Here is a 12,656-nt window from a genome sequence, read left to right as displayed (position 1 = left end):
GAGGGGCAGTCCTTATGGCCTAGACTGCCTTTCAAGTTTACTTGGAGACACAGAGCATTGTAGCCCTTGGTGGCGAGGTTTGCAGGCACTCAAGTTAGGTTTGCTGTGATCAGAGACTCCCCTGTGGCACTAGGCCTCACCTATGAGTTGCAGTTCTTATGGTCTAGACTGCCACTTAAGTTTATTTGGAGACATGGAGCATTGTAGCCCTTGGTATCGAGGTTTGTGGGCACTCAGGACTGCTGGGATCGGTGATTCCCCTGTAGCTAGGGCTGGTTTAAATACCATGGATGGGCATCAGCTGACTTTGGTCTGGTTTTTCTTCCTGCTCTAACAGGACAGCACTGAGTTCAGTGCCTCACAATTGCTGTGTTCTCCCTCCCGCAGCACCCAGAGATGCTCTCAGCACCGTGCCTCCACTGCCAGGGTTTGGAGAGCAGTAGGGTCTGTGATTCATGACTGTTTTTTTCTATCTCTTCAGTGCCTCTTTCAGCAATATGAGGTTAAAACCAGGTTAAAGAGTTATCACCTGATTATTGGTTCTTATGAAGGTGTTTTTTGATACAGAGACAGTTGTTAACTTGGTGTCTTGGTGTGGGGTGGGGAAGAGAGAATGATCCGTGAAGCCTTCTACTCTGCCATTTATCTCCACCGGCTCCTCACTGTGTGTGTTTTGCTTGCTTGTTTGTTTTATTTTGTTTTGTTTTTTGAGATGGGGGTCTCACTCTATCACCCAGGTTGGAGTGCAGTTGCACAATCTCAGCTCACTGCAACCTTCGTCTCCCAGGCTCAAGCGATCCACTTACCTCAGCCTCCCAAGTAGCTGTAACACAGGCATACACCAACACACCCAGCTAATTTTTTGTATTTTTAATAGAGACCGGGTTTCACCATATTGCCCAGGCTGGTCCCTAACTCCTGAGCTCAGGTAATCCACCCACCTCAGCCTACCAAAGTGCTAGGATTACGGGCATAAGTCACCATGCCAGGCCTCATTGCGTGTTTTAAATCCAGTGGCCCTGCAACATCTGACCTCAATCTCTGTTTCTACAATAAATACTGATTTGTTAAACAACATGGGGCTTCTTAAGGCTCCATATCCTAGACTTTTATCCTGAAGAAAGAAAAATGAGAATCCTGGGGAGTTACCTCCCAACTACAATTTGTGTTGAGTCCAGGATTCTACACCCCTTTCCCCTAATGCTTTCTGTGTTGAGTCCACACTTGCGACATCATCAGAAAACTGAAGACATTGAGGATGAGGACCAGGTCATTCAAGGGAATTTCTCTCCAGCACACAGCAGGGGCTCAACAAAGGGAGGGAAAATATGAAAGATGAGTCCAGCAGTGACTCTCACTCCCTGTCACTGGAGGAGTGGGTGTGTTGGGATATGGTGGGGGACCTGAGGGATGACACCGGGAAAGTGCAATGACTTTAAAGTGAGGGTCCATCACTAAGGGACACAGAGAGGGCATGGGTGAGGGGAGGAGGCTTCAGTTGCCCCAGGGAAGGGATCTGAGGCCTGCCTGTCAATACGGCTGTTGAGGTCGCCTTGCTGTCTTGTCCTTGGGTCTATTTTTGTGACCACAGGCTACTCCAGAACCCCCTGGAAAGAAAACAATTGCCCCTCACCTTGGTGGCAACAAGGGCTGGGAGAGGGCAGGGATAGTCCAACTTCTCTCTTCAAATCCATTCTCAGGCCATGCCTCTCATCCCCTGATATTCAGGAAGGCACCTGCCTCTTCCTGCCACTGCTCCCCAAGGCCACCCAAATCTAGGGAAAGGACATCTTCAGGAGTGAAAGTGTAAAAACTCTTGACACCCTCTTGTGTAAGTCATTCCATTACTCCCTCCCAGCAGCTTGGGAGTTCCCATCCCCATTTCCCTTTTTCCCCTTTCTTTGCCTCTAAGATCAGACTTCCCCATTGGGATGTTGTTCTCCTTCTAGCAGAAAATTCAATATTAGGAGGAGATCTATTCCTGTTCACTCTTTTCTGCCTTTGACTTCTAGTCCTAGGGAGGCTGACAGTGACCTGACTTTCTGGATGGAGTGACTCTGGGTGCTGAGCAAAGGTGGGAACCCAGACTCAGAGAGGGATTGCAATCTCATGTGTCTGAAATCCAAGTGGAGCTTCACAAGAACATTCAAATCACTGCACATGGGTGAAACTATCAACTTTTTCAACATCAAAAGAGTCAAAGGAAGTCCATGCTTTCAAGACAAATCAAAAACTGATTTATTTGTCCTCTGCACAGATCCTTACTTAGGACACCACCTCCCAGCCACTGCTTCTGGGATGACTCCTGAGGCCTATGGGGCCACATAATGGTTCCAGTCCCAACACCACGTGTACAGGGATCTTCAGAGGAGGGGTGCCCTCACATCCTCCAGGCCATTTCCAGCCCGTGGGAGGGTGTAGACTGGCCCAGAATTAACACACAGCCTGATAAGGAAGCAGGAGGTAATGGCATGGGCTGAGGCTCCTTCCACCTGCTCACACCCACCCCAGTTGTTAGCCCAAGGATGGCCCTAGAGGCTTGGACCCTTGAGTGGCCATCCACGGTGACAATGCACCCAGGAGCACTATTTGGTCCCTGTTTCTCAGCTGCGTAACTTGAAACTTTCCTACCAACATCTCCAGAGAGCAGAATTATCTCCCAGGAGAATCATGGCCAGGAGGTAATGAAGGAGGTGGGATTGGTGCCCTACTGACTGGACAGCTCCCTCCCTCCACTTTATATCTCTCCCAAGGATACACCACCCCTCATAGCACACCCCAAATCCATGCAACCATGCATCCAAGCCTTAGCTTCATAGAGCCTTGGCCGGGCTTGGAGAGACCCAGTACATAATGGCATCCACCAGGAAGGTGGGCATGTAGCTCATGGGGAGGTAGAGAAGCTTGGCATCCCAGCCAGCTGAGTAGCGAGTGCGGGGGTGGCAGGCAATCAGCGCATGCTCCATGCAGTTGGTCACCAACGACAGATCCTGTGTGCACTTCTGCTCCATTTGTTCAGCTGATTTCTTATCTGTTAAGAATCAGAAACAATCCATGTATATTTCCACCTCTAACCGCTCCTGCTTTGGATTCAACTTAGAGTGGAAAGGGTCTAAGAACTCATGCCACCCCACAACCCCCAGTCAAGCAATGCCTCAAATCTCTTTTATCCAAATTCCCTGAGTTGGAGCCCATCCATGTGAAAGTAGCAAGTGTCCCACACTAAGTCATGTCTGTCTCTCTTTGGGAATATCTGGACTGCATAAATGATGGTCTCCACCCACAGTAGAAGTCTCAGCACATAAAAACAAGCTGTCTCTAATGCCAGCTTGTGATCAGCCACCAATGTCTTCCCTTTCTGGCTTCCCTTTGTTCCTCAATAACGATGGGTTCAGATAGACACTGGTCCCAAGTTCTGAGAAGCCTGGACACTTGCTTTTCATGACCAGTTGACCACACAGCACGCATCATGGAAATGGGGCTAAAGGTCTCCACTTTGTGGGGAAGGGAGAGCCTGGGGATCAAACTCTAATGCCCTTCAGACACCAATGGTAGACCAAGGATTCCACACAAGGGTTTGCTTCTCTCCCCACTGTCCACAGCTTACTCACAGTCTGCAACAAACTTCTCGCCATAGGCCTCCTTGACCTCTGGACTGGACCGGTCCCAAATCTCCAGGAAGCTCTTTAAGAATCTCTCGTTACTGGTCACAGCAGTCTTGAAATAGCCAGGTTCAATCATAGCCACCTTCACCCCAAAGTAGGAGAGTTCCCTCCTGCAAGACAGAGAAGCAGAGGGGAAAAACTTCGGGAGTCTTGGAAGGTAAAACACAAACAATAAAAGTAAAACTATGATATCACAACATATGAGGACAATGGGTGAAATAGAAAGCTTGGAATATTTAATTTCCAGCAATCAAGGGGTCATAATTATCATGGTGGCATTCCCTCTGTATGGAGTTTCCATATTTTACATACCTGAGCTTACTAGCCCTAAATCCTACCAATTCCAAAACAAGGCAGCACCTTAGTGCTGTCTCCTCCTATGTCCCTCACATCCAGTGGATCACCAGAATTCCCACATTTTGCCTCCTCTCCAGTCCTCAGTCCCCTCCCTCGTTTTCCTGCCCCAGGAATCTCCCTGGCCTCTGAGCTGGGTGATGGCAGCTGTCCTCTAAGAAGCATCTGTCTTCAGTCTGGCTCCCCACACTTACAACCACTGGGCTTCCTGCAGTCAGTGGGAGTCTAGAAGCTGACTGGACCAAGGAGCTCCCCTGAGCAAATCCCTTTTTTGGGGGGGTTCCACTGCCAACAGCATAAGCCACAACTCCTGTCCAGGGCCCACAGGCCCTCAAGGAGCCCACCTATGACCACCTGCCCAGAATCCCCCACCAGGCTTGGCCTTGACCTTCACCACAAGAGGATTCTGCAGTACATGCAGGTGGCTAATGCTCACTCTGGGTCTGGGCTGATGGCATTCCTTCATCTAGGAGCCTTTCCCAGTCTTCCTTACCAGGCTGCCAGGTGGAGTTCTCAATCCCCAGCTTGAGTTTTCAATCCCCAACTCAGATGGAATCTCCAGGACTCTCCTCAACTCAGGTGGGTACCATGGCCAGCAAGGTTGACTTGGTCACCAACCTTATAAGCATTGGCACTTGATTCTAGATCTCTTGTCCCTCTCCCAGGTATCAAGTTTTAAGTCACAGACAAAACCTTGTTGTTAAGGACTGATTTTTGGCCACTTGGACAAGGGCCTAAAGTGTCTGTTGTGTGGACTCAGATGCTCTACCCATCGTCAAAGGGGCTCTGGATATGAATTCTGCTGGGAAAGACCATCTCCTGCATGCTGTCTTTGGGCCCCAGAGAGCCATGAAGGAATGGCCTCAGGGCTTGAAGCATTTCTCTCCCTAGAGAGGAAGAGCCCCAAAGCCAGACACCCATCTCCTGGTGTGGAAATATCTTTCCCTGTTTCTGACTCAGTGAGTGCTCTTGCGTCTGCATGAGCTTGTGTGTGTCCGCGGCCCTAAGGCATGCCCCAGGTTTACAAGTATTTCAGATTCCAGGGAGGAGGGGTTGGGGTCCTTCTACTACAGCAAGAGAGGGGTGTTAGCAAGCCACATACCCAGTGTCAGCTGCTGGGAGAGCCTCCCTGGCCAGGGAACCAACACACACTGCTGTAGCTGATCTTTCTCTGCTCCTTCTCTAGGGTGCAAAGCATTCTTCCAACCAGCGCTGACTGCCTGGTCAGCCTTTGTGGCTCCAATACCAAGGTGCAATGGGAAGAAGTGTTTAGGGTCCTTCCCTGGGATTAGTCATTGATACACAGTGTTCCCCTGTCCTGGGCTTGGTAACCTCAGTACTGTGTTCCTCTTGGTAGGATCTGAAGCCAAAGATCCAGGTCCAATTCTGCCTCTCGCAGTTTCTGACCAAGAGATCCATCCAGGGAAGAGGTATCGTTCAAGAAACTCTCTGACCTGGGGCCCCTCCTGTCGCCCAGCACTCAGGAAGGTGCTTCCCAGTGAATGGCCAGCCCAATCCAGAAAGAGGAAGATGAGGGTGTCACACATGAAGACAGAGAGGGATCTCATGAAAGGACCTTACAGGCTGGGATTCAAGGAACTCCCTGGAAAAGACTTCCCCACAAGGACAGGAGCAGGAAGACTAGGGTGGGCCCCGTCCCAGACCCATACCTGAGGGAGTCGGAGAAGGCTTCCACGCCATACTTGGAGATGCAGTAGCCTCCACCAAAAAGTGACACCCGGCCCATGACACTGGAGACGTTGACCACACGGCCCCTGGCCCTCCTCACTAAGGGCAGCAGGCTCAGAGTCACATCAATCACCCCCAACAAGTTCACGTCCAGTATGGTCACGAAGTCCTGCTTGGTGAGCAACTCATTGGGAGCCGTGGGCAAGGAGATGCCAGCATTATTCACCAGGCCCCAGAGTCCTGGGACAGTGGGAAGATGAGAGAGCATCACTGTGTTGTGCCTGTGCAGGTGGACAGAGTTAGGGTGCAAATCACATCCCAATAAAATGAAGGCAGAATGACAGGTGTGGGACGGGGAGGAGGGTATAACAAACTCCACGGTATCACAGGGGTGGGGGCTGAGCATTCAGCAGCTGGTGAGCCACAAAACCCAGGTCTTTCTCCATTTACTCTTCATGGACCAGCCTACTGCCTGAAAGACAATAAGCTATTACCCCTATTTAAGGATTGCATGAAATCATGTTAAAGAACTATTGTCCATGCATTAGTCTGGAAACATGAAGACCAATGTTTGGTTAGTTAAACATGAATGTTGCAGACATTACAGACATACAGCTGCATTTTCAGGTGTGCTAACACCTTATATAGTGATTGTCCAGCAACTATCTGTTGATGGAATAAGAGACAAGAAAGAGGGAGAGTGAGGGAGACAGGAAAGAGAGAAAGAGACAGACCTGAAATCCTAGGCTTGGGGGAACTTGGGAAACATCCTGTTTGACCTCAGGGCACTGGTCTTGAAACATCCTGCATCAGTAACATTTTTATAGAAAGCACAGGGGAATTCCAATGCACAGGCTTTGGGAAGAAAGCAAGGTTGCGTCACCCCACTCAGTACACAGACTCCACCCTCTGCCCCACAAAATGTCACCCTCTCCTCCTACTGCATCAGAAGCCCACTCTTCATCCTTCCCTTTAGTGCCAAGTTCACCCAGCTCTGGGAAAATCTCTCTGGAAGATGCAAATACACAATCCCCAGGACTTCAAGTCAATAGAGTTTTCAACCCACAGAGCTAGGGGGCAGGAGCACAGGGTCCCTTGAGTCCAGGCAGGGGGTGGCAGTTGTTGATCTGGAAGGGTTGGCCCAGGCATATGAATCTGTCCCCTGCTCAATAACAGGCCCTGCCCTGATGCAAATGCAGATTCCTCCACCCAGACATCTCATTTTTAAGAATCCAATCAATACTCACACTTACAGAGATGTTGGCAAATAAAAGTCCACCAAGATGACATTTATGATGATAAAAAGCAGGAAGGAATTTCATATCCAACCACTCAGTATGCATTACATAGGTAAGGCTATTGGAAGGATACAGTATTCTAAATAAATATAATTTTATAAAAACAGTCATTATGGTGGAAAAGTGTTCATCTTCTCCAGAGAATTTAAGGTGACTGAAACTAAGAACAAAATATAAAATCCTAATTATGTATAATTGTAAAAAGGACTTATGTGTGGATGACAATTTCAGGGAAACTTTTGTTTTCATCTTTATTCTTTTCAGTGTTTTCCACAAAGATCATATTCTGCATTTATTGTTACATAAAATAAATCCATGTTTCTTTCTTCCTCTATAATAAGACAGATGAATTAGTGTAGTGAAAAGAAGAAAGAAAGAAAAAGTAACCCCTTACTAGTTCTGCCTTCCTTAAGCAGTCCTTATGCTGATACTCTCCTCTGAAGATGGAGATGATCGTAGCTCTCAGTGGACGCTGATGGGTCCTAGCAAAAACAAGGCAAAGTGCTGGGAACATGAGCCTGGCTCCAGCACAGGCACAGCCTCCGTGCACACTTGCAGCCCTGTGCTCCCTTCTCAACCATGCTCCAGCAAGTCTCCAGATCTCTAACCCAGGCTCTTAGCATCAAACAATCCATGACTTCTGCTTAGACAGGAGGGAGAGGATAGAGAGGAATTCTGGAGAGAAAATCTCATCAGGGCAAACTCTCCCCAAGACTAGACACCTCCAATGTCAGGAGAGGTTAAGGATCGAAAAGAGATGGGGCTCAGGCAGCCTGTTAAGTGAGAAATATTAGAAAGCTACTGTTACTTCAACCTGGAAAGACACTGTAGAAATCTTCCCAGGGAGCAGACAGGAGGTGGTCCCTTCACACAGAGGGAAGACACAGACAGACTTGAGAAACCTGGTGGTTACCTTTGTCTCTCACGCACTCCTTCACCCACTGGGCGGCTGCAGCAACGCTCTCTGTCTTGGTAACATCCAGGGTCACCGTCTCCAGCCTGTCTGAAGTCTGGCCCCTCAGCTGCTCGGCTCCTTTCTCCGTCAGACACGCAGCCAGCACCCGCAAGCCTCGTGCATCCAGCTGTCTGGCCAGCAGTTTCCCGAAGCCAGAGTCACAGCCCGTGATGAACACATACTTATCTCTCAGGTGGCTCAGCACCTGACTCTCCCGGTACCAGTGCAGAAGGTAGTACAGGCCCACGAAAACCGCCAGGTAGAGCCACATGGCTTTGCAGAGGACAGACACAGACAGGCTGTGGGGGAAACCAGAGTCTGGCCTCTGTTCAGACAAGAGGATTTAAGAACACAGAGGGCTGTGGTAGGCAGGGAAGCCCTCAGGCATTTTGGCAGGGAATCCTCACTTTCCTCCCTGATGACTGCTTTTCTGCAACATATTTATCCTGGCCCCACCTCTCTGCTCTTTGAACTGCTTTTGCAGTACTCATGCACACCTTTGCACACCTCAAGTCCTGCCCAGTAGGAAGATACTATCTTCCTACTGGGCAATGTGCCCCTAGTCTCCTGATTTCTCTCTGCCTTGCTATGCCCACTACATGCATGCTGTGTCCATGAAGAAGCACACACATATATTCACACAGGAACATACACAGAACCCACACAGGCTCACACACAGCTGCCCACACACACTCTCCATGGCAAACACACCCCTCTGCTCTAAGTACAGGGGTCAAAACTCTCTACAAAGCTCCGATACCAACACTCCTGGTCCATGACCTTCTGAACATAGAAAGGCCTTATTGGGTAGCTACCCATGGTTTCCAGGCACATTAGGTGGAAATCCCTCTCTGAGCCTGAGTTTCCTCATCCTGCTCCACACCCCAGAATCAATCACTCCTCAGAAAACTAGGGCATGGTCAGGCTGTCTAGGATGAGAAGGAGAAGGCAAAGAGTGAGCAGGAACAGGTTCCCTCCTGCTATAATAGTTTTTTGGGGCAGAAGGATTGCAGGATCCCACAGGGAGAATCCAACCTCAGAGGTAAAGAAAGCAGGGAGAGGATGGGCAAATAGGAACAGCTCCGGTCTGCAGCTCCCAGTGTGACTGATGCAGAAAATGGGTGATTTCTGCATTTCCAGCTGAGGTACCTGGTTCATCTCACTGGGACTAGTTGGACAGTGCGTGCAGCCCACAGAGGGTGAGCTGAAGCAAGGCAGGGCATTGCCTTACCCAGGAAGTGTAAGAGGTCAGGGGATTTCCCTTTCCTAGACAAGGGAAGCCGTGACAGACTGTACCTGGAAAAACAAGACACTCCTGCTCAAATACTGCACTTTTCCAATGGTCTTAGCAAATGGCACACCAGGAGATTATATCCTGTGCCTGGTTTGGTGGGTCCCATTCCCACAGAACCTTGCTCACTGCTAGTGCAGTAGTCTGAGATCAACCTGCAAGGCAGCAGCCTGGCAGGAGGAGGGTTGTTCACCATTGCTGAGGCTTGAGTAGGAAAGCAAAGCAGCTGGGCAGCTCAGACTGGGCGAAGCCCACTGCAGCAGGGCAAGGTTTTCTGCCTCTATAGACTCCACCTCTGGGAGCAGTGCATAACTGAACAAAAGGCAGCAGAAACCTCTGCAGACTTAAACATCCCTGTCTGATAGCACTGAAGAGAGCAGTGGTTCTCCCAGCATGGTGTTTGAGCTCTTAGAACAGACAGACTGCCTTCTCAAATGGGTCCCTGAACCCTGTGTAGACTAACTGGGAGACACCTCCCATAAGGGCCGACTGACATCTCATACAGGCAGGTGCCCCTCTGGGACGAAGTTTCCAGAGGAAGGATCAGGCAACAATATTTGCTGTTCTGCAATATTTGCTGTTCTGCAGCCTCTGCTGGTGATACCCAGGCAAACAGGGACTGGAGTGGACCTCCAGCAAACTCCAACAGACCTGCAGCTGAGGAAACTGTTTGAAGGAAAACTGACAAACAGAAAGAAATAGCTCAAAATCAACAAAAAGGACATCCACACCAAAACACCATCTGTAGGTCACCAACATCAAACACCAAAGGTAGATAAAACCACAAAGATGGGGAGATACCAGAGCAGAAAAGCTGAAAATTCAAAAAACCAGAGTGCCTCTTCTCCTCCAAAGGATCGCAGCTCCTTGCCAGCAACAGAAAAAAGCTGGATGAAGAATGACTTTGATGAGTTGACAGAAGTAGGCTTCAGAAAGTCAGAGTAACAAAAGTCTCTGAGCTAAAGGAGGATGTTGGAACCCATCACAAGGAAGCTAACAATCTTGAAAAAAGATTAGATGATGGCTAACTAGAATAAACCGTGTAGATAAGTCCTTAAATGACCTGATGGAGCTGAAAACCATGGCATGAGAACTACAGGATGCATGCACAAGCTTCAATAGCCGATTTGATCAAGTGGAAGAAAGAATATCAGTGATTGGAGATCAAATTAATAAAATAAAGTGAGAAGAGAAGTTTGGAGAAAAAAGAGAAAAAGAATTGAACAAAGCCTCCAAGAAATATGGAACTATGTGAAAAAACCAAACCTACGTTTGACTGTTGTACCTGAAAGTGACGGGCAGAATGAAACCAAGTTGGAAAATACTCTTCAGGTTACTATACAGGAGAACTTCCCCAATCTAGCAAGGCAGGCCAACATTCAAATTTGGGAAATACAGAGAACACCATAAAGATACTCTTCAAGAAGAGGAACCCTAAGACATATAATTGTCATATTCACGAAGGTTGAAATGAAGGAAAAAATGTTAAGGGCAGCCAGAGAGAAAGGTCAGGTTATCCACAAAGGGAAGCCCATCAGACTAACAATGGATCTCTCAGCAGAAACTCTACAAGCCAGAAGAGAGTGGGGGCCAATGTTCAACATTATTAGAGAAAAGAATTTTCAACTCAGAATTTCATATCCAGCCAAACTAAGCTTCATAAGGGAAGGAGAAATAAAATTCTTTACAGACAAACTAATGCTGAGAGATTTTGTCACCACCAGGCCTGCCTTACAAGAGCTCCTGAAGGAAGCACTAAACATGGAAAGAAACAACCAGTACCAGCCACTGCAAAAACATGCCAAATTGTAAAGACCATTGATACTAGGAAGAAACTGCATCAACTAACGAGCAAAATAACCAGCTAACATCATAATGACAGGATCAAATTCACACATAACAATACTAACCTTAAATGTACAAGGGCTAAATGCCCCAATTAAAAGACACAGACTGGCAAATTAGATAAAGAATCAAGACCCATCTGTGTGCTGTATTCAGGAAACCCATCTCACATGCAGAGACACACATAGGCTCAAAATAAAGGGATGGAGGAAGATCCACCAAGCAAATAGAGAGCAAAAAAAGAAAAAAAAAGCAGGGATTGTAATCCTACTCTCTGATAACACAGATTTTAAACCACCAAAGATCAAAAGAGACAAAGAAGGCCATTACATAACAGTAAAGGGATCAATTCAACAAGAAGAGCTAACTATCCTAAATATATATGTACCCAATACAGGAGCACCCAGATTCATAAAGCAAGTCCTTAGAAACCTACAAAGAGACTTAGACTCCCCAATAATAATGGGAGATTTTAACACCCCACTGTCAATATTAGACAGATCAATGAGACAGAAGGTTAAAAAGGATATCCAGGACTTGAACTCAGCTCTGCACCAAGCTGACCTAATAGACATCTACAGAACTCTCCACCCCAAATCAACAGAATATACATTCTTCTCAGCACCACATCATACTTATTCCAAAACTGACCACATAGTTGGAAGTAAAGCACTCCTCAGCAAATGTAAAAGAACAGAAATCACAACAAACTGTCTCTCAGACCACACTGCAATCAAATTAGAACTCAGGACTAAGAAACTCACTCAAAACCGCTCAACTACATGGAAACTGAACAACCTGCTTCTGAATCACTACTGGGTAAATAACGAAATGAAGGCAGAAATAAAGATGGTCTTTGAAACCAATGAGAACAAAGACACAATGTACCAGAATCTCTGGGACACATTCAAAGCAGTGTGTAGAAGGAAATTTATAGCACTAAATGCCCACAAGAGAAAGCAGGAAAGATAAAAAATCGACACCCTAACATCACAATGAAAAGAACTAGAGAAGCGAGAACAAACAAATTCAAAAGCTAACAGAAGGCAAGAAATAACTAAGAGCAGAACTGAAGGAGATAGAGACACAGAAAACCCTTCAAAAAATCAATGAATCCAGGAGCTGGTTTTTTGAAAAGGTCAAAAAAAATGGATAGACCACTAGCAAGACTAATAAAGAAGAAAAGAGAGAAGAATCAAATAGACACAATAAAAAATGATAAAGGGGATTTCACCACTGATCCCACAGAAATACAAACTACCATCAGAGAATACTATAAATACCTCTATACAAATAAACCAGAAAATCCAGAAGAAATGGATAAATTCCTGGACACATACACCCTCCCAAGACTAAACCAGAAAGAAGTGGAATCTCTGAATAGACCAATAACAGGCTCTGAAATTGAGGCAATAATTAATAGCCTATCAACCAAAAAAAGTCCTGGACCAGATGGATTCACAGCCCAATTCTACCAGAGGTACAAAGAGGAGCTGGTACCATCCCTTCTGAAATTATTCCAATGAATAGAAAAAGAAGTAATCCTCCCTAACTCATTT

At 47.1% G+C, this 12,656-nt stretch overlaps 1 protein-coding gene across 1 annotated transcript; it reads right to left on the bottom strand.

Moving 5' to 3' along the window:
• Positions 1-2,214: 2,214 nt before the first annotated feature.
• On the bottom strand, positions 2,215-10,820 carry RDH16 (retinol dehydrogenase 16). The gene is made up of 4 exons (XM_004053393.5): positions 7,920-10,820; positions 5,690-5,948; positions 3,612-3,775; positions 2,215-3,031 (listed from the first exon to the last, which is right to left on the bottom strand). The coding sequence occupies exons 1-4, from the start codon at positions 8,230-8,232 to the stop codon at positions 2,814-2,816; spliced, it is 954 nt and encodes a 317-aa protein (XP_004053441.1). The 5' UTR covers positions 8,233-10,820; the 3' UTR covers positions 2,215-2,813.
• Positions 10,821-12,656: the final 1,836 nt, after the last annotated feature.

This window comes from Gorilla gorilla, chromosome 10 (genome assembly GCF_029281585.2).
Source record: "Gorilla gorilla gorilla isolate KB3781 chromosome 10, NHGRI_mGorGor1-v2.1_pri, whole genome shotgun sequence".
Lineage (NCBI taxonomy): Eukaryota > Metazoa > Chordata > Mammalia > Primates > Hominidae > Gorilla > Gorilla gorilla.
This window is presented reverse-complemented; position numbering and strand designations above follow the sequence as displayed.